Source organism: Pelodiscus sinensis, unplaced genomic scaffold (genome assembly GCF_049634645.1).
Source record: "Pelodiscus sinensis isolate JC-2024 unplaced genomic scaffold, ASM4963464v1 ctg34, whole genome shotgun sequence".
Lineage (NCBI taxonomy): Eukaryota > Metazoa > Chordata > Testudines > Trionychidae > Pelodiscus > Pelodiscus sinensis.
This window is the reverse complement of record NW_027465849.1, coordinates 7,962,554-7,983,392: the sequence shown is the minus strand read 5'-3', so window position 1 is coordinate 7,983,392 and position 20,839 is coordinate 7,962,554. Positions and strand designations below refer to the sequence as shown.

Below are 20,839 nucleotides of genomic sequence, written 5' to 3'. Positions count from 1 at the left end.
ACCCACTTCAAGCCAAATTGCACTAAGACTTGCTCACTACACAGAATGTGCTCCTGCAAAGAGGGGATGAGAGTCCTCGTGTCTGTACTAACCGGGCATGTGATAGAGCAACCACGTGTATTATACTGTTTGAGGGAGCGTGGTAGAGGGGATAACCTGGAGCTCAGAGGGTCTGAGTTCAGTTCCTTACTGACCTCTTGTATGACCTTGGTCAGGTTCCTGTGTCTCTCTAGCTCTGATTCTCTGTCTGTAAAGTGGACAGGGAACTACTAGCCTCCCTGGTGAGGATAAACACATGTGAGATTGTGATGCGTTCACATACTGTGGTTACGGGGGCGGGGGGCCAAGTGCCACAGATGACTGGATTCTGGTTACAGGTTGATAAAGCCTGAAGCAGAACCATAGCCCAGATATTGTATCCAGTGTGTATTGTCTTCTCCATATTCTTCATTACCTGAATGTAACAGGGGCCCTTACTGGAATGCCGTTGACTGTGCTGTCGGTTAGGCCTGCACTTCTGTTTGTGGTCCTTAGGAGAATGCCCTAAGTTGTGTGAGTCGGCTTAGAAAGCCCCAGCTGGCTCTCCCAGGAACGCAGTAACATAGAGATCGTTTGCCATCATAAGCTGAGCTGATTGTCCCCTGGAAGTGAAAGACGGCCGTGTTCCTCCCGCCTCCAAAGACAGCCAGACGTTGGATGTCGTGCCACCTGGCTGTCATGAGTGTTTAAGTACGATGCTCGTTGGCTTGCTCTACAGGCAGTCGAGGACGAGGACGAGGATACCGAGGGCGTGGAGGCAGAGGTGGAATGCGAGGGCGAGGGATGGGCAGAGGTGGCCGTGGGAGAGGAAGAGGCGAGCACCCGGAAGAGGAAGAGGAAATGTACGAGGAAGAAATGGAAGTAAGGCTTGTTACTGAACTAGATCTCATAGAAGCAAGGAAGATTAGGATTGAAGGAGGCCTCAAGAGGTCATTCTGCCCAATCCTCCACTAAAAGCTTGACCTGCCCCAACTAAATCAACCCAGCCAGGGCTGTGTCAAGCCAGGACTTAAGGATGGAGACTCCCAGCACCTCCCTAGACATCCCATTCCAGTGCTTCCCCACCTGCTTTTCCTAAGATCCAACCTAGACCTCCCCCTCAACGTGAGACCCTGGTTCCTCGTTCTGCCATCTGCCCCACTGAGAACAGCCTCTCTCCAGCCTCTTGGGAGCCCCCCTTCAGGGAGATGAAGGCTGCTCTCAAATCCCCCCTCCCTCTTCTCTTCTGCAGACTGAACAAACCCCAATCCCTCAACCTCTCCTCATCAATCACATGCTCCAGCCCCCTGTCCCCCCGACTCTCCAGTTTGTCCACATCCTTTCTGTAGCGGAGGTCCCAAAACTGGACGCAGCTCTCCGGGTGGGGCCTCACCAGTTCTCATCTGAGACGTCCAGAAATGGGGGTTGTTAAGGGAGAGAACATCCCTTTCTGGAAGTGGAAGAGTTGGGCCCTCTCGTGAGAGGCAGGCACCCTGATGCTGTGCTGCTCTTTCTGAATTGCAGTATGGGGACAACGAAGAGCCGATGGGGGAGGAGGACTACGACGACTATTCCAAGGAGCTGAACCAGTACCGGAGGAGCAAAGAGGGGAGAGGGCGAGGTACGGGGCTGAGCCCAGAGCAGCGGGACTAGGATGGCGCCATGGGGCTCTGCGCAGCCTGGAGAGTGGAGCCAGCCGGGGCTGGCGTGAGGGTCAGGTTTTGTTCGGAAGAAGAAGTGTCAACGTTGCTGTTTTGCTCTGTTTCAGGTGGAAATCGGGGGCGGGGGCGTGGCCCCAGAGGGAGAGGAAGCAAGGGGATGGGCAGGGGAAGAGGACGAGGTGGGAGCCGAAGCGGAATGGGGAAAGGTGGTGGCGCGAACGAGGACGACGATTACTACGATGAGGACATGGGGGTAAGCAGCCCTGCCTTGGGGGTCTTGCTGCAGCCCAGGGGGCTTCTCTCTGACGCGCCAGCCAGGTTTCCCCAGGAATCATTTCACGTGCACCTGTTGAGTTCTGAAACGTGGGCGCTCTACGCCCCAAACAAACGTGATGGCTTCCGCCCGCCAGCACCGCATGCTGCCCAGGGCTCTGAGCCACAAGCGGGTCCTGTCTCGCCCTCCATCACGGGAGTAAAGATCCAGCCGTGAGGGCGAGCCGAGAGCAGGCACGCCCCAGCTCCTGCTCTCCCTCCCAGAGCAAAGCCAGTGACGCTGCACCAGCGCAGAGAGCCGGCCTGCCGAAAGGACAGGGCTCCTCTTGCCTTGCCGCTTCCCATCCGCCATCCTCACGGCACTTCCTGGGCAGGCGGCTGGTGACCAGACATTCCCGATCTCTGACCCTCGGGCATTGATTTTCTCCCTGCTGCCAGGAGGCAGCGCTGCCTGCTTCTGTCTGAGATGAGACGCGCTCTCAGCCGCTGTCTGACTGGCACCAAGTCATGCTAAAAAGAGGGAGGCACATGAGGGGGACATTAGGGCATGTCTCCAGGCAGGGGCACTGACCTGTTACCAGATTTGCCCAATACTCTGGGGTATGCTCATTTATCAGGCTTACTCTTATGGGGCTGGGGGGAGGTTAATTCTATCCGTGTGCTGCTTGTGCTACTGTGCTTTCATATGGAGCTGAATTCTCCCTGTTGCCAATTCCCCCTCCCGCTGGAGCTCTCCTGCAGGAACTAGGTTCCTCAGGACGGGGTTCTTCCCACCTTAGCAGCACACCCAGACACTCACCCCCACTACCAGAGCACGCCTGAGAGGACTGGGGAATCAGCACTCGCAAGCTGACCCCTCCTTTGTCCCTGGATTCAGCTGGCTGGGTTAACAGCCGTGCCACACGGCACCCTCATGAGCCTTTGGACTCAGTGGGCTGGATTAAACAGCACTTCAAGCTGCCATCCTCATAAGCCCCCAGGTTCAGCACCCCCTATCCCCACTCTCACCCCACAATCATTCACTGGTAAACCACACGATGAGCAAACCCCACCGGATTTTGGGCACTCCAGGGATCTGTAGCTTGGATACAAGAAGCGTTGTTAGAGCGAATGGGGAAGCCAAAACAACACCCCTTGTGGAAAAGTGAGCGAAAGAGAGAGAAGCCACCAGCTTAACAATGAAAGTGATTTATTTCTGAGTAGTGAAAACAGTTACAATATTAAATGTAAATTGAAACTGATTACAAACGTTAGAACTGTTTACAGAGGGCAGGGTCAGGTGGCTCTGCTTAGAGAGGTAGTTGGGGGCACGGGGGAAGAGAGAGAAGGAGAGAGAGATCTTACCACTCCGTGGAGCTTGCACTGATCGGGGTTCCCAGATGGTGATGGGAGCTGGGGGTGCAGAGGGCAGGAGACAAGCAGAGCAGAGCCCGCAGCACGATCAGACAGGAGATGTTGACGTCTCAATAGAACCGATGCAGTTTAAATCCAGGGATCAGAACAGTTTTTCTTGGGCAAGGAGAGGAGTGTTTATAGGGATAGGACAAAAGTTCAAAGAGAAGCAGAGGCGAGACAATAGAGGCTGGTCACCCCTGGTTATGGGGATGTTCCTTGAAGGAGCTCACAGTGCAACCGGGCAGTTTCAGTATTTTGGATGTCAGTAGGATCGTTACTAGAATTGGTCTGATAACGACTCATTTGGGTGTGAGCAGACCTGGGTTCGTTAGCCTCTGGAGCAGAGATTTCCCATCAGGCCGTGCTTCTCTGCTTTCGGTATCCCAGAGTTCACTCTGGTTCCTGCCTTGGAAGAGCTGCTCTCCATTCTGTATGCTAATGAGATGTCCCTCTGTTCTGTCTTCAGTGCAGATGAGGCTGGGGTATTTCCTTAATTAGTTTAGATGTGTCTTCCCTGGCCTTTTCATTGCTTTGTCTGATTCTAGCAGAGGCCATGGGGAAGGGGGGGGGAGGAGATGGTTTTCCCTGAATGTCACTCCCTGGCTCCCCAAGAGCACAGGGCTAGTAGATCACAGACCTAGCAGTCAGATGATGGCCGCCCATCAAAAATAGGATCTCCGAGGTATCTTGAAAGAAGCCTAAAGTCGAGACTTCATCTTTGCATATTACCCAGCGGTGTGAAAACGGGCCTGTCCCGGGCTTCATGTCCCTTCAGTAGTCAGGGTGGATTTTTCCGGTTCTGATGAAATCTCTCTCCCTCTCTAGCTGTAGTCGGTCAGGCAGAGAGCTTGGTGCTCCCTTCATGCAAGACCTCCCCATGCACTCTGAAATGCATATTGTAGGGAGGTGGTTCATTTATTTCTGTGGCTAAGATTTGCCTCTTCATGCTTGTTAACGGTACCTTTGCAATTCCCACAGGACGGAGGTGGGAATTACCGGCGCGGCGACCATGATAAACCCCACCAGCAGTCGGATAAGAAAGGAAAAGTTATCTGCAAATACTTTGTGGAGGGCAGGTGCACCTGGGTAAGGAGCTATTTATGGCTGGTCTTGGCTTTGCTGTTAAGTGTTTCTGGAGCCCCTAAAATGCATTCAGGGTGTACGAGACTGAGACATGTCTGGTCCCTACCCCAAAGAACATAGAGTCTAGAATAGGGATGTGAAATATCAGTTAATTGAGCAGTCGAGTAACCTCGTGAATTCTTAGCGGTTAGTCAGCTATTCTATCGTCCCTGGGTAGCCCCTCTCTGGGGGGAAGGGGGTCTGAGTTCCTGGACTGGCACAAGCTGGAACTGAGCCATCCTGCCTCCCTGCCTGGCTCCTAATACAGTTTAAATGCAGAGCCGCAGGGAGGGTAGGTCCAGGACCCAGTGCAGGCCTGCTAAAACATTTACTGGCAAGGGTGGGTGTGTAGTCTGTAGCATTAACCTATAAGCTTTTGCTAATCAGTTAATTGACTATGCTATTACATCCCTAGTCTAGAATCATAGGATGAGTGCTAGGAGAGTTATACCGCATGTAAGGAAAATCGAGCATGCAAACACCCATCTGAGCCACACGCTTGCTTTATTTTCTACTTCCTGATTCTCCGATTTTAACCACATAAGATCTAGCTGTGGGACTCAGAGACCCGTTTTCAAGGCTTTCAGGGCCAGAACCCCAGCAGAGAATCACTTCCATAGCACTCCATCAGCACGTATGCTCTATTGTTTCTACAACATTGGGGATGTTGTGCTGTTTCTGTGCAGGGAGAACATTGCAACTTCAGCCACGACATCGAGCTACCAAAGAAACGGGAACTCTGCAAGTTTTACATCACCGGTTACTGTGCAAGGGCTGAAAACTGCCCTTATATGCATGATATCCTTTCCTGATGGCCACTGTGTCGCAGGTCGGTGGCTTTACCTCCGTCACGAGCAGCCCTGTGCAACTGGGGAAAATGGGCCCCTGCACCAGGCGGCTAATGACCGACCGGCAGTACCTGTAAGATACCGGTTCTCAGAATGCGGGGTGCCCTCGCTTGGCTAACCGGGGTGTCGACAGACCTCTCCTGTTCTTCAGTCTCAGTCTCCATTTGCAAAAAGTCAGTTGCTAGCTGTGAGAGTCGCAGACAAGCCCTTCGCATTGTGAGCAGAGCTAGCAGGTGCACAGACATCGGCCGGAGTTTGCAAAGAGCCTGACTCGGCCTCGGCGGGAGGGGATGGGGCTACCTGAGTGTAACCCGTGCTTACCTGAGCCTGTGCTGAGATCTGAACTGCCCAGTCATTGTGTGGGTGCTGGCTCTGATGCCAGAGGTGGTATGTTGTTAATGATTGCGCTGCTCAGTCGGAAAGGAAGGGAAGGGCCCAGCATGGAGGGAGGCTAGGAGTAGGCCTGGGAGTGGAAGGCGTGTCCCTTAAGGTGTGTAGGCTTTTAGCAGCACATGACAGCTGCAGGGACGTGAGTGGCCGCATGGCCGCGGACCGGCACAGTGTAGGTGGCTTTGCAGGAGTGTTTGCAAAGGAAAATACAGGCGGTGGAGAAGTTGTTTTATTTTCTGTTGGGACAGCAGAGATTTTACGCGCTGAGTAAGAATGTGCCACGCCAGAGCCCTTGGGGCAGCGTGGTTGAAAAAGATAACCTGACTGCCCGTTGACGGATTTTGGTAATGACTCAAAGGAGTCGTATGTTCCTTAACGCTTCGTTACGTGACTTTCCCTGTAAGCTGTTCCACACCACTGGGAACTGTATCAATGGGGATGAGTGCATGTTTTCTCACGAGCCGCTCACAGACGAGACCCGGGAGCTGCTGGACAAGGTAAGCGGGAATGCCGGTTCCGAGCGGCGCTTTGGCTGCCCATGTGGGACTTTCGCCAGCGGGAGGGAGAGGTTTTCAGGATGGGGTCCCAGAGGTGAAGTCAGGAACAGGGACGCAGGAGCCTGGCCTGCCATTGCAGAGCGAAAAGCCCATCGTTTGGGGCACTTCCAGTTTGCTAACGCATTAGTTGAAGGTCCAGTAGGAGACAGCCCGTGTGGGCAGAACTCTGCCCTGCTGGGTCTGAGCCAGCTCAGCACCGTGGCTCTGCAGTGTAACGCTGAAAACCCCCGCCGCGTGTCAGCCCCTCGGGGACACCGTAACCAGTAGCCGTGGCTGTGAGTGCGAGTGTGTCAGAACGTGCAAACCCACGGACTCCAGCCGGACCCTGGTCGTTTGACTCAGCGCCGTGCGCTTGGCTGCTCCCGTGTCGAGCCAGCAGAGAGGGCTCGGTGCACCTGTCCCTTTTCCAGCCCCCCGACGCTGCGCTGTTGTCCCAGAGGTGTACTCGTCCCCCAGGGCGCCCCACTCGCCGGGCGGGGCTCTCATTTCTCTCTCTCCCTCAGATGCTGGCTGATGATGCAGAAGCAGGCGCAGAGGACGAGAAGGAGGTGGAAGAGCTAAAGAAGCAGGGCATCAATCCGCTACCGAAACCTCCACCCGGCGTGGGCCTGCTGCCCACCCCCCCGCGCCCCCCTGGACCACCGGCTCCAACGTCTCCCAACGGCAGGCCGATTCCTGGCGGCCCGCCCCCTCCTCCGCCACCCCCCCTTCCCCCACCAGGGCCACCACAGATGCCACCTCCGCTCCATGAGCCGCTGTCACCGCAGCAGCTGCAGCAGCAGCAGGACATGTATAAGAAGATCCCCTCGCTCTTTGAGATTGTGGTCCGGCCCACGGGGCAGCTGGCGGAGAAACTAGGAGTGCGGTAAGCACGCCCCTCCCTTCCCGCTGCTCACGGCCGGACAAGGGGGCAGTGCTCCACAGGGGGCCACCCACTGACCGTTATCCAGCCCCTTCTCTCTGAGGACCTTATAGGAATGTTACAGCCCAAATCACCCACAGCCTCGCAGAACCTCCCCGCTTGTCGCCTAGTTAGTATGTGGAATTCCGTGGTGCTGTTGGCATAGTAGTGAAACTCTCCCTACATGCATCGTGGAAGCTCTGTGGGCCCTTACGTGGTCCAGGGTGACGAGGAACCTGTATGTTGTTCACTGCAAGTGGGGGGGTTGCTGACCCCTTACTGTAGTCACGGAAACGGTGTGAGCAGCACATCACGCATGTCCTGTTCTTTTAAGGTGGGGTAAGATCGGAAATAGGCCAGCCAAGGCCCTGCTCCCAGCGTTGGCTTGCTGCGAGGTTAGCCTGTCTCCCTCGCCCAGGAAGAGCGCTGGGACGGTGCGGCCGTCTGTGTGAATGCAGCACCCTGCTGCCGTTCCATGCCGGCCCGCCGCAGGGCAGGGGATGGTTCTGCCGAGCTTCAGGGCCAGCAGGAAAGAGCTGGCTGTTGACGTGGCGAGATGGGCAGTCGCAGGGAGGTTTCTCTGGCCGCTCCTGCAGCGGGTGCACTACGAGGGCAGGGCCAGTCCTGCGGTTCTGGTGAGGGCGCTGCTGTGAGCCCCCTTGTTCGCAGGGCAATGGGTCTCCTTTCAAAGTGACATTTCTTTGTGTTCTCTTCCAGGCATCCAGGTCCACCACCTCCCCGCTTCCCTGGGCCAGGGGGACCACCTGGGCCTATGCCAGGACCCATGCATCCCGACATGCACCCAGATATGCACCCCGACATGTGTCTGGACATGCACCCGGACATGCACCCGGACATGCTCCCGGACATGCCTATGGGCCCGGGGATGAATCCTGGGCCTCCCATGGGTCCCGGGCTTCCCATGATGCCCTACGGCCCCGACGATTCGCCACACTCAGGGATGCTGCCCCCCATCCCACCTGCACAAGGCTTCTACGAGGATTTCTACCAGCATCAGGAGGGGCTGGACATGGACCCTGGCCTGCCGGGCAACCCAGGTACGTTCCTCCTCAAGCCGTCCCCAGCAGTGGCAGGCGCCGGCTGTGTGCGGGGGGGCGGCGATGCCTCGCTGGCTCGGCCGCGTTTGGCGCCGCGTGTTCCGGTAACGCCTTGATCCCTGAGCAGTTGGCGCGCTGCGGCGGGGCTGGGCTGCGCCAGACAACATGGAGACGGGCTGGTTTCATGGGCGCACGTCCCTCCCCGCTGCTTTCTTGAGCCGCGTTGTGATAGGCGGCTGTGTGAGAAGTAGGGGCCGCGTGCTGCGTGTGACTGCTTTCCCTGTCCCTTCCCTGGCAGAGGACTACGGGAACGACGCGGAGATGGACGAGCCTCTCGGAGAGCACCTTTTCCCCGACCAGTCCTTGGAGCCGGACTTCCTGTGTGAAGGTGGCGCACCGGGGTCACACAAGCCGTCCGCCAACATCCCTGACTTCCTGCCCTCTGCCCAGAGAGCCCTGTACCTGAGGATCCAGCAGAAGCAGCAGGAAGAGGAGGAGAGGGCTCGGAGACTGGCCGAGAGCAGTAGGCAGGAGCGGGAGAACGAGGAAGGCAAGTGGCGGAGCTCCGAGTCCTCCGTTCAGAGTCATGGCCCTTAGCCCCTGCAGTCCTGGCTTAGGAGGGCCTGACCTAGAATCCTAGAACCCCAGGGTGGGCAGAGACCTCAGGAGTCACCGAGTCCAGCCCCCTGCCCTAGGCAGGACCAGCCCCAACCTGTTTCCTCCCAGAGTCCAACTGCTGGAGTTGGCCGCTGCCTTCCCTCGCCATGTGGGCTGTGGGCCTGGTCCCACGTTTCCATGCTGGGTGCCACATTCCTGTGCTGGCAGCGACCGGAGGGTGTGGTCCCACAGCTGGTTTGCCCAGCCCCTCGCGCTGAGGGTGAAGGTGTGCGGGGGGCGGGGGCAACCTCCCTGTTTTCCAAATGGCAGCGCTGTGGGATTGTCCTGCCCCCTCCCTCCCGCCCCCCAGCTCCTCACCGACCATATTCGCTAGCTCCGGCCGGCGCGGGTCGGGCTTTAGATGACAAAGCTTCACCCCAAAGAGGGAGCTAGAGAGCTGATGAGCTCAGCCTGGTGCCTGGTGCCAGCCTGGGCCCCATGTGGCACTGGGGAGATGGCTGCTGCAGGGATGTTAAATCCTGCTTGAGCGTTAGCTTTGCCTCGTTCACCAGCGAGCCGACGAGACCGGGATTCTGGGCTGGGGGCCATCGCCGCCCCCTGGAGCAGCTCTGCTCCCGGCTCCCAGCCCCCGCCGGAGCTGCCCCTGTCTGCAGCAGGCCCAGGCTCCCTGTAGAGAGAGGCCCCTGCCCCACCTCCCCGCTAACTGGAACGGGCCCCTTTCACATCCCCACTCGGTAGCTCATCAGACTCGTTTGGTAGCAGAGGGCACTTCAGTCCCTTGGGCCTTTGGACAGTCGCCCTCCCACCCCTGTTCGGACGCTCCCTTCCTGCGGAGGGAGGGCTGGGAAGGCACCGGAAGCGGTGGAAGAAGAAACGGGTGAGAGGAAGCGTGGCAGGAGCCTGCTACAGGGATGATGCAGGTGCCTGAAAGTCCCAGGAAAGGGCAAAGCCAAGGGGGGGACGGACGGACACAGCTCAGTGTTTGGGGAGCCTCCTTCCTAGCCCTGCATCCCTGAGCTGCTAGTCAGTGTGGGGCCGCTCGCCGCAGAGCCGGTTCCCCGGTGGCTCGCTCGAGTTGCACACGCTGCTGTCTTTGCTCACCGTCTTCCCCTGTCCTCAGGTGATACAGGCAACTGGTATTCCAGTGACGAAGATGACGGTGGAAATAGCGTCACGTCCATCCTGAAAACGCTCCGGCAGCAGAGTTCCAGCAGGCCCCATGTCCCGCCGTCCCATGGAGAAATGGGCGGCCCCGTCGGCCCGTCCCCCGGGGTGACTGACCCTCGCCTGCAGAAGGCCCAGCCGGCGGGGAGCAGCCGGCCCGCCGATCCTCGTGTGCTCCGGGATCCGAGGCTGTCTCGAAACGCTGACGCTGGTGGCCCAGCTAGCGCTGGGGATGCAGGACCCACTGACCCGCGACTGGCCCGGCACGTTCCCGCGCCCTCCCTGAAGCCAGAGGCGCCTCATTCCAGCACGGCTGCCAGCCAGAAGGCCATCTTGGTGCCGGAGGAGGAGGAAGGAGAAAGGACACTGAGGGACAAACCGGTCAATATCCCCTTAGAGCCACTGCCAGCCCACGCCCTGCGAGACCCCCGGTCTCAGCTGCAGCAGTTCAGCCACATAAAGAAAGACGTGATCCTGAACAAGCCAAACTTTGCCCGCCTGGTCCTGTGGAGCCCAGAGGATCTGATCCCTCTGCCTGTCCCAAAGCAAGAGTTTGTTCCGGTCCCGGCGGCTCTCCAGGCCCTCCCTGCCCTAGACCCGCGACTTAACAGACCCCAAACTACGGGCCTGTCTGACCCCAGGCAGCGAGGGGCAGCAGCCCAGGCGGAGCCCGCCACCGGTTCTGGCACCAACGTCCCTGACTTTGAGCTGCTGTCAAGAATATTGAAGACTGTGAATGCCTCTGGCAGCACAGGGCCGGGCCCGAGCGATAAGCCGAGCGACCCTCGCATGCGCAAAGCCCCAGCCGATCCCAGGCTCCAGAAACCAGCAGAGCCAGCGGCGGCCAGAGCCGCCAAACCTGCGGAGCCGGCTCAGCCCACGGCTGCGCCCACGTCCACCAGCGAGACGGCTCCCGCCATCGCTCCCTACGACCCCCGGCTGCTGACGGCGGGGGGCCTGAGCAAAGGCAGCGGCCAAAGCAGCGTGCTCAGCGGGATTAGCCTGTACGACCCCAGGACTCCGAGTTCAGGTGGCAAAGCCACGGAGCCTCCCAGCGAGGGGAGCGCGGCGTCGAAAAGCCCGGAGGCCAGCAAGGGCGCTGGCAAGGCCAAGGAGCCTCTGTTTGTGCGCAGGTCTGCTTTGGATCAGCCCGAGGGCGAGAAGGCGAGCGCCGAGCTTGCCACGGACAGATACAACAGCTACAACCGGCCGCGCCCCAAGGCGGCCGCCGCCGCCGCCACCTCCGCTCCGGCCCAAGAGACTGCCCCCCAGCCCGGGGTCCATAACCTCCCTGTGCCCCCCGTCTATGGCATGGTGAAGCAGACCGCAAAGTCTGGCTCGGGCAGCCCCTTCGCAGGAAACAGCCCTGCCCAGGACAGCGAGCAGCAGGACGCCGGGTCTCTGAAAGATGTTTTTAAGGGCTTTGACCCCACAGCTTCGCCGTTCTGCCAGTAGTATTAAAGAACTGACCTCGCGTCCCTGTATTAAATAGCAGCGCAGTGTTGGTAACTTTTTTTTATTCCATTAGTGCTCACTCTAGCCATATAACGTGTACATACATTGTTTGGGGTCTGGTCCGTGCTGTAAGATATAGTCTCTGAGATGCATTTTAAATGAATAATCAAAGTATCCTTGTGCAGTAATAACCAGCCTTTTGTCTGACTCCTCCAATCGTTTGTTAGAGCTTTCTTTCCAATGCAATTGAAATCATTCTTGGAAAATAATGAATTGTCCGAAATCTCCTTGGGGAGCTGCGGCAGACCTGTCGCACCCCCACCCCCCAATCCGCAGTAGGCTGTGTCCGCAGCCGGACGTCTCCCCTTTACTCCATTCAGGCTGGGTGGCAGAGAAATGAGGTTCAGACGTGTTGCCTAGCCGATGAAAGCTGTGAGCCATGCGGATTAGGAGAATTTGTGTTTACTTCTCAAATGTAACTAACTAAAGTATTTGTATCATAGTCTTTTTTAAAAATTCCTTTAGTACAGTGAACAGAATTACCATGGAAACATAACTATGTGGGAATATTTTTGTAATTGTGGGGGCTTGTTTACTTTGGTGTTAAGTAAATATTTTATGCCATTTCCTGGAGGTTGTTTCGTTGTAAGACCTAGCTGGGCTGTAACAGGACTTGGATTCTCAAGATCTCCCAAGGATGGCTGTGGAATATTTGCATCCCAAAAAATTGTGCAGTCTACCAAAAAAAAAAAAGGTTGTATTATTGAAATTAAATTATTAATCTCAATCAGATTTTGCTTGTATGTATTTTGCGGACGGAGGGTTTTTCCATAAACACAAACCCGTATTCTGTGATTTTCTGCATCATCACCCCGGGCTAAAACTCCATCTCCATCCAGCTGGGACGGGAATTCTGCCTGCCGTGTGTTTCCAGATGCAGTTTTGTGGTATAGTGCCAAAGCAAAGCTGTTCTTCAGCAAAGCGATGTTAGCTGCAGAATACTGGTTTCGGAGTCGCTCGGCGGTGGAAGAGCGGAGTAAGATGAACTGTGCTTTCAGGGCGTGCAGGGAAAAGCAGGCCCGGGGGAAGGAACCTGAGTGGTGGATAATCGAGAGTATCCTAATAGGAACGGGATACTGTAGAGTCGGTGGTTGTGAATGTGGATGGCGAGGGAAGGACGACCCGGGGTGACTCCTTTCTATGGCTCGGGTCTTGCTACAAGCTGATGTGGAGGAGGAAGGGGGTGTAAGCATCAGGTTTATAAACCTTCCGACAGATGAGACAAGGTCTCACATTTTCCCGACCGTCTCTCAGCCCCTCACTCGTCTCAAGGGTGCGTTGCTAGATCCTTGCGGGGCTGTTGTCACAGGCCCAGATTGTTTTAGATCTGGAATGCACTGTGCACCGACCGGAAAGGCAAAAATCCTTTTGCCTTAGATGATGAAAATGTCGTCATATCATTTTCTCCTTCCCGTTTTCTGGGCAGTCTCTGGTTACTCAGAATCAAGGTGCGTCCTGCCCTAGTTCTTGGTATTTCACTCACGGTATCACTGTGGAACAAAGTGGATTCCTCCGTTTGTCACATGCATGTGGCTAGTTTCTCCCACTCACGGGTATTTGGCTGACGAAGTCCGTAGCCGACATACTCGCAAGTATTAAAAGAGAGAGACGTTTTATGCAAAGTGTCTTTAAAGCCTAAATGCACCAGGGAAACATTAAAATGTTTTCATCTTTTTAGCCAGAGATGAAGGCATGGATCTGTACGATGTACAGGGCCAACTTGCAGTATCAACTCCTGTGAAATAATGGAAACTCAGTTCAATATGTCAAACTCGGTTTTAAAAACATGCTTGAGCCAGAGGTGGTGGTGTCCTTTAACCTTCTTAGCAGATCAGGGCCTGGGGTGCTCTGTTAGGGAACGTCTATGAATTGTGAGTGGACGGTAGCACTTTCTTCTCACGGTGGCACAAGCCAGAACTTTGGTCAGAGAGGCCAAACTGCGGTGATGGGGAGCGTTTTAGAGGTGCGTGCATGTTGTAACTCCGAAAGAGGCAGGCTCGGTACCGGGTGCTGAATATTTTGCACAGGAAAGTTGCCCCTTTGGCAGTGCATGTGATTTCCAGTTGGATCGCATAATATTGCCTGCACACCCGTACCTCTCTGGCGTGAGGGTTCATCCTCTTTACCGTGGCGTGTCTCTGCCTGGTGCCTGTACAAGGAGTCGTGGGTGAGGAAAAGCTTTTATCAGCTGCTTGCATGGCTGGGTGAGGAGGAATTGCCCCCACAGTGGCACAGCAACTTAAAAACTCCCCGAAAATATGTTTTGAAAGAGTTCTTCAGAGAATTGGTGTGCTTTGGGTTGGCGTGTCTGAGAGGACCCACTTGAATAATGCCCAAAATAATGCTTCCATGTAAAACAAAGTAAGTCTGGACTCCAGTTCTGTTACATTGATGGCGTGGTGTTCATTTAATTATCTTCTCTGTGGAGGCGATGGGGTTTACTTCTTCCTGCCCCCCACTTTAATGGGAGGTGAAAAGTTGTACCAAACTTAGCCTAAGCAATGTCACCCAACCCAACTGGTTTCCAGAGCTGTTCTGTGCATGTCCAATGGAGATGGGAATTTCCCATTTCACTTTCTGCTTGCATCTCTCCCTGGCTGTGTTGCCAGTGAATCAGTGTGGCATCAGTGTGTGAAGGGTAGCGCACTGTTGAAGTTTGTCATGCTTTCTCCTGGGTCAGCCTCAGCTCTTCACGTGCAAACGCATGGCTTTGGAGTTTGGCTGGTATCACTGTAACAAAAAAGAGAGAAGTGAAATAAATCATTTGTGTCGCTTTTTGCCCTGTGAGGTTGCTTTTCGCGAGAGGGATGTAAATTCAGTGGCATTTGTACCAGAACCCTAAACATTTGTAACATACAAGAAGAAATGTTTGCACCCTGTCCAGAATATGAAACATGACGATGCTCTACTTTGGAATATATTCCCCCTAATGTAAAACATCATCTGTCTAATCCAGTAATATTTTTCCATCTGCCAGAGCTTTAAGAGAAAAAAAATAATGCTCTAAATTGAGATTGTAATAAACTGTAAATACTATTTCAGAATTGAAGGTGTTGATGCAAATATGTATATATTGGTATTTTTACAATGTTTTGTTGCATGGCTTTGTGTTTTTTTCCCCTTTTTTAATTGTACATTTGTCTTCCAAAAATGTCATCTATATTTCTCCTGTGAGCTCTTTATCCCTCTACGATTGTATTACTGCCATTAAAGGATGCAGTTATTTTAAAGGTTTCTGGTTCTTTCGGTTCATGCGGGGGTTCACTTAGGTTGTGTTGGCTTAGCAGCTCGCCCTGGTAGCTCTTCATAAATTAGAACAGCCTTTGTTTTCGTAGAGTTAAAAAATCCCCTTTCTTCTTCTTGCCACACCTTTTGGGGCAGGAACGGTAGCAGCGACTTTAAGCCCACCCGGCTGTTTCTGTGTCCAGCGGGTTGCGTGGGAGGCGGCGGGGGACTCAGGTTACAGATGTGTTTCCCGTCTATTTTGAATCCAATCTTATTCAGGCACGTAACGTTCGGCGAAGAGCCCTAATCCTTTATGCTGGCGGCACAGAGAGACAGGAGGTTAACTGGGTTGATCGTGCGCTCGGGAAAGAGCTGCCGAGAGATGGCGGCTTTCCTGTCTGCCCGGAGACACGCACAACCCGGCCCGGTGTCTTCACGCACCCAGTCCAGCACCCTGGCCCGTCCTTAAGCCGAGCTGTCGGTCTGTGGCCACCGAGAGCGGCCAAGCCCACCAGTGGTGAGAAACGTGGGGGGAAGCAGGAAGCCGAGCAGAGCCGTGCCCAGTGCCACTGTGGGAAGCCCCGCTCCTTAGAGAAGCGGAGAGCGGCCCTGCAGCCTGGCGCAGGGAATTGGGGTTTGTCCTGAGTGGCCGGGCACTGTGGTATCAGTGTGGCACAGCGGAGCAGGTGCCTCGCCCCTCTGCCCCCACGGGGCCCTGCGGCGTCCAGCTGCTGTGGCCACACGGCGCCGGGGGGTCGGATCCTGCTCCTGGGGACATCGGCCTGGGCCAAGCGCCCGTCTGTGCTAGGCCGCCAGGGCAAGAAGCCATACACCCAAGAGGAAGGGACAGGACAGGCGGGTGTGACGCAGACCGCAAAGCAGCCGGACACGCGCACTGTGCCCGCCACCTTGCCGCAAAGCGGGAGGAGAACCCTTCTGCGGTCTGATTTCCTATTCGCTGTGGGGCCCGGCAGAACAGCCCCGAGCGTGAGACCATGACTTAGCGGCTTGTCTACGCTTGGAACGCTTGAGTGCACACAGCGCCTAGGCCGGCAGGAGGGCATTAACCGGAGACTGGTGAGCAAGACACCAGAAGTCGTTCTCCCGCTCTACCCTGCGCCGACTCAGCCTCAGGCGGAGGATCGTGTCCCGTTCTGGGCACCACATTTCAATAAAGGTGGAGAAATTGGAGAGGGTCCAGAGAAGAGCAAGAAAAATGGTGAAAGGTCGAGAGAACACGAGCTAGGAGGGCAGACTGAACGAATTGGGCTTGTTTAGTTGGCAAAGGAGAAGACAGAGAGGGGTCATGACAGTGGTATTCAAGGACCTAAAAGGGTGTCACGAGGAGGGAGAAAAATCGTTCTCCTTGGCCTCCGAGGACAGGACAAGCAGCAATGGGCTTGAACTGCAGCCAGGGAGGTTTAGGTTGGACATGAGGAAAAACTTCCTACCTGCCAGGGAGGTGAAACACTGGAATCAGTTGTCTGGGGGGGTTATGGAATCGCCATCCCTGGAGATATTGAGGAGCAGGTTGGACGGACGCCTGTCAGGGATGGTCTAGACCAGCGGTTCCCAAACTTTTCGGCATCACGCCCCCTTTTTGATTTTTGAGAAACTCTCATGTCCCCGCCCCAACAGCAGCAAAACTTGAGCAAAAAAAAAAAAAACTGACCGGGTCCAAAAAACAAAAGTAGCAGCAAAACAGGGGAGTAGTACCCCTCCTGGAATTTTTTCATGCCCCCTCGGGGGGCACAGCCCCCAGTTTGGGAACCCATAGTCTAGACCATGGGTTCCCAAACTGGGGGGCATGAAGAAATTCCGGAGGGGGGCGCAAGATGACCCCCCCTTCAATCCCCCCCAAAGTTTTGCTATTTTTGTTTTTCGGCCACGGTCAGTTCCTTTTTTTTTTTTTTTTTTTGCTCAAGTTTCTCAAAAATCAAAAAGGGGACGTGATACGGAAAAGTCTGGGAGCCGCTGGTCTAGACGGTGCTCGGTCCTGCCAGGAGGGCCGGGGACCAGACTGGATGCCTCGCGCGGTCCCTTCCGATTCTAGGGTTCTGTGATTCCAGCCTGCACTGCACGGCTCAGTGTACTGCTCCTGGGGGGGGGCTTTTCGTACCCCAAATGCCTCGTTCCCTAGCATGCCCCTGACCCAACTCACCTGCCTTGGATGCAACCTGGGGGCGTGTGCGAGGGGGCCCCGTGAGCACGCCCCAGCTGGCTGGGGGCAGTGCCCTGCACGGGGGCATGTGCACGGGGATCATAGTGCACAAGGGTGCAGGGCACGCACGGGTTCCAGCCCAGGCGGCTTGCAGTGCCGTGGCAAAGGCTCGCCCGAGGACAGGGAGGCCGCGGCTGTCTCCTCGCGTGGCTGGTCCTGCCTCGTTCCCGTGTTCCGCGCCCGCAGAGGGAGGGCGGTTAGGTAACAGACCAGCGCACACGGGGGCCCGGAGCTGCCTCGTCCTCTGCCCCACCCCCACCCCGAACATCCCAGCTCAGTCGCCCCCCCCGGGAGAGGGTTTGCCCCCCCCCCCACAGCTGGGAAATTCAGCTCTGTGTCCTGGCCCCCAGGGAACCGTGTGCTGGGATCAGGGGCTTTGTGGGCGATCTCATTAGACTAATTGAGCCACGGGGGAGCAGTGCAGCCCCACCCGGGGGGGCCGCTATATATAGACGCTCATCCTCTTACAGGGAAAAGGGGTCAGGGACCTGGCGAGGCTCAAACCCTTCGGCGGATTAGCGCAGGGCCGCGAGCCCCGAGTAATCTCCCAGCGCCCTCTGTCCTGGGCGCAGCCGCGGGGGGGGGGGGGACTGGGCAGAGGCTGCCGGGAGCCATGGGTCTACCTACAGGCTGGACTGGGGTCGTGCCACTTGGCCAGGGAATGCTGGGGGCCCGGGCCCCCCGGCCCCTCTGAATTGGCCCGCCACGCGGATCGGGTCCGGCCTGGCGCCAGGGTAGCAGCGCCCATGCCCAGGGCAGCGAGACGCTGGGGCAGACGGGGGCTGGGGGCAGCGCTGCAGTGGGGGTGCAGGGAGGGGGCACCCTGGGGGCCCAGGAGGACACAGATTCACAGGCTGTCTGTTCCATCCCAGGAGTAGCTCCCAGTGCTGCCCCCCATGTCCTGCCCTGTGCCAGGACCTGCCCCCCTCTTGCCTGACCCCAGGACCTGCCCCCCATGTCTTGCCCTGTGCCAGGACCTGCCCCCCTCTTGCCTGACCCCCGGACCTGCCCCCCATACCCTGCCCTGTGCCAGGACCTGCCCCCCTCTTGCCTGACCCCCGGACCTGCCCCCCATACCCTGCCCTGTGCCAGGACCTGCCCCCCTCTTGCCTGACCCCAGGACCTGCCCCCCATGTCCTGCCCTGTGCCAGGACCTGCCCCCCTCTTGCCTGACCCCAGGACCTGCCCCCCATACCCTGCCCTGTGCCAGGATCTGCCCCCCCATGCCCTGCCCTGCCCCCCATGTCTTACCCTGTGCCAGGACCCGCCCCCCGTCTTGCCCTGCCCGCTGGCTGGGAGCAGGATGCCATACAACAGCTGCGGGGATGCCGGGCTGGTCCTCAGCGGCTGCCCACTTCCCAGGCGGGGGTTGTGAGAGGCCCCCCGTTCCCGGAGTCCCAGGGCGAGCCGAGACTCTCGGATCCCGCAGGACAGGACAAGCTTCCGTGCCCGGGGGTCAGGGGGAGACGCCGGAGGAGACCCCCCTCTCCCCCCTCCGGGCTGCTGGTTTGAATCGGGGTTTCCAAGCCCGCCCGGTGATTCTGGGGGCCCGGATCGTTGCGTCGCCGGGCGGAGCTGGGCTTCCGCGGCCTGGGCCTGGCTGGAGGAAGGGGCTCGAGCCAGCGGCCGTGGGGCTCCGGGGGCCGTGGGGAGGCGCCCGCCTTGGCCAGGCGTCAGGCACCACATGTGGCCCCCCGCACCCTGGGCAGGAGGCAGCAGGGGGCGCTGGGAATGGGACACGCGCCTGGCAGCCGGGGTGGGCTGCAGAGACAGACCTCCCGGCGGGGGGGGGGCGAGGTGGGAGTTTCAAGGGGGCAGGGAGGGGGGTTCCCAAGGGCTGGGAGCAGGAGCTGGGATTTTCTTGGGTTGTAATTTCATTTCCTGTCGACTTTCCCGTTGGATGTTGGCAGGAAGCCCTCTCCTGCCCCGCCCCCTCCAGTCCCCATGGCCCTGACGTGTGGGGGGGGGGGGGGCACTTCCCATCCCTGGAGCAGGAGGCCGAGTAGGGAAATTCCTGCAGTTCCCAGAACAAATGTATTCCGCTCCGTCCACTGAACCCCCCCTGCACCCAGACCAGACCCCCCCAGGTAACTGCCCGTCGGACCTCCCAGGAGCCTAGCCAGTGCTAGGACCCACACAACCCGGCCCCCCGCCCACGGCAGGGCCTCACGCCGTCCCACCGGTGCTGGGCAGGGGGGCTCTTCAACAGGATTGGAGAGTGCCACGGGGGCCACGAAGCCCCCACCCAGCCAGGTCTCTGCAACGTGCCCCACACCTCTGCCCCAGCCCATGGGGGCGGGCGACTCCGCTTCAGAGAGGGGCGCACACAGCAGAGCATAGAACCCAGGAGTCCTGGCTCCCCCCCATAGACTATCATTATAGCATCATAGACCCCTAGAACAGGAAGGGTTCTACGTCCCCAGCCCTCCCGGCAGGACCAAGCCCCATCTAGACCATCCCTGACAGGCGTGTGTCCAACCTGCTCGCCAATATCCCCAGGGATGGAGATTCCACAACCCCCCCAGGCAACTTATTCCAGTGTTTCACCTCCCGGACGGGTAGTTTTGTCTAATGTCCAACTCTGACGTAGTTGGGGGGGGGGTCTGCTCTAACCTGGGGTCCCCCTGTGCTGTGAGATTCCCACTGACTCCCCCACCTGTGGATTGGCCCAGACACCTACTCCCAGCCTGGGCAGGTAACAAGGCTCTTCCTGGGGGAGAGACAAAGGGAGGGAGGTGGAGACGGACACCTGGCTGGGGGGCAGGGTCTGGGAGCTGGGCAGTTCCTGGCTGGGAAACATGAAGGGAACAGACTAAGCTGGGTGCTGAGGGGGCGATGGACCCCTACCCCAAGGGGTCTGAGGCATCCTGGCCCCGACGCCTGTAGCCACATCCCGTCTGTGCTGGGCTGTATCCCGGAGAAGCAATAACCCCTCCCTGTTCTACTGGCCGGCTGAGTCTGTTCTGGCTGCTACGGGGGTGCAGGATCAGGGGGAACCCCGAGGCATCGTCACACCAACCTCAACCTCCATTTAAGTCCATTGCTAAGGAGAACAATGGTTCCCCCTCCTCCTTGACACCCTTTGTCTCCCCTCTCAGTCTTCTCCTTTCCAAACTAAACACGCCCAGTTTGTTCACTCTTCCCTCCTAGCTCGTGTTCTCTAGACCTTTCATCTTTCTTGTTGCTCTTCTCTGGACCCTCTCCAATTTCTCCCCAGCTTTCCCGAAACGTGGTGCCCAGAACTGGACACAACCCTCCAGTTGAGGCCTCACCAGCGCGGAGCAGAGCGGAAGAACGACTCCTCGGGTCTTGCTCCCCACACTCCTGTTCATGCCGCCCAGAACCAGGTTGGCTTTTTTTCCCAACAGTGTCACACTGTTGACTCATATTTAGCGTGTGGTCCAGTCTGACCCCAGATCCCTTCCTGCAGGGCTCCTTCCTAGCCAGTCGCTGCCCATTCTGTGTGTGTGAGACACGGATTGTTCCTTCCTAAGTGGAGCACTTTGCATGTGTCCTTATCAACTTCATCCTCTACCTGAGACCATTGCTCCAGCTTGTCCAGATCAGGTTGAGTTATGACCCTGCCCTGCAACCCCTCCCAGCTTGGGGTCAACCACAAACTTCACAAGCGTCCTCTCTGTGCCAACATCGAAACGGTTGATGAAGGGATCCGTGAGTGAGACAATCCCAGCTCTTGCCTGTCTCCCCCCCTCGGGGCTGGCTCAGGGGTGTCGCTTTGTGCCGGGAAGGGCTGATTTATAGCCAGCTCTGCAGAGAAATAGGTCAGTGTGACCTGCCCGCCCCCCCACAGCCCACATCCACCCGCATCTTCTCAGCCCTGCTCACTGCCCACCCCCTCACACCTGCCTGCTC

The 20,839-nt window shown here is 57.4% G+C and overlaps 1 protein-coding gene across 5 annotated transcripts in view; it reads left to right on the top strand.

The window, feature by feature from the left end:
* Nucleotides 1-12,247, top strand: part of ZC3H4 (zinc finger CCCH-type containing 4) — a 29,467-nt gene extending 17,220 nt beyond the window's left edge. For all 5 annotated transcript variants that reach the window (XM_075915526.1, XM_075915527.1, XM_014573960.3 and 2 more), the window contains exons 5-14: nucleotides 758-900; nucleotides 1,543-1,639; nucleotides 1,787-1,932; nucleotides 4,326-4,433; nucleotides 5,156-5,267; nucleotides 6,095-6,204; nucleotides 6,768-7,129; nucleotides 7,883-8,223; nucleotides 8,522-8,773; nucleotides 9,962-12,247. In XM_075915526.1, the coding sequence (XP_075771641.1) occupies nucleotides 758-900; nucleotides 1,543-1,639; nucleotides 1,787-1,932; nucleotides 4,326-4,433; nucleotides 5,156-5,267; nucleotides 6,095-6,204; nucleotides 6,768-7,129; nucleotides 7,883-8,223; nucleotides 8,522-8,773; nucleotides 9,962-11,460 (3,170 nt within the window). In that variant the 3' untranslated portion in view covers nucleotides 11,461-12,247. The remainder of the gene's footprint in view (nucleotides 1-757; nucleotides 901-1,542; nucleotides 1,640-1,786; nucleotides 1,933-4,325; nucleotides 4,434-5,155; nucleotides 5,268-6,094; nucleotides 6,205-6,767; nucleotides 7,130-7,882; nucleotides 8,224-8,521; nucleotides 8,774-9,961) is intronic.
* The last annotated feature ends 8,592 nt before the right edge of the window (nucleotides 12,248-20,839 follow it).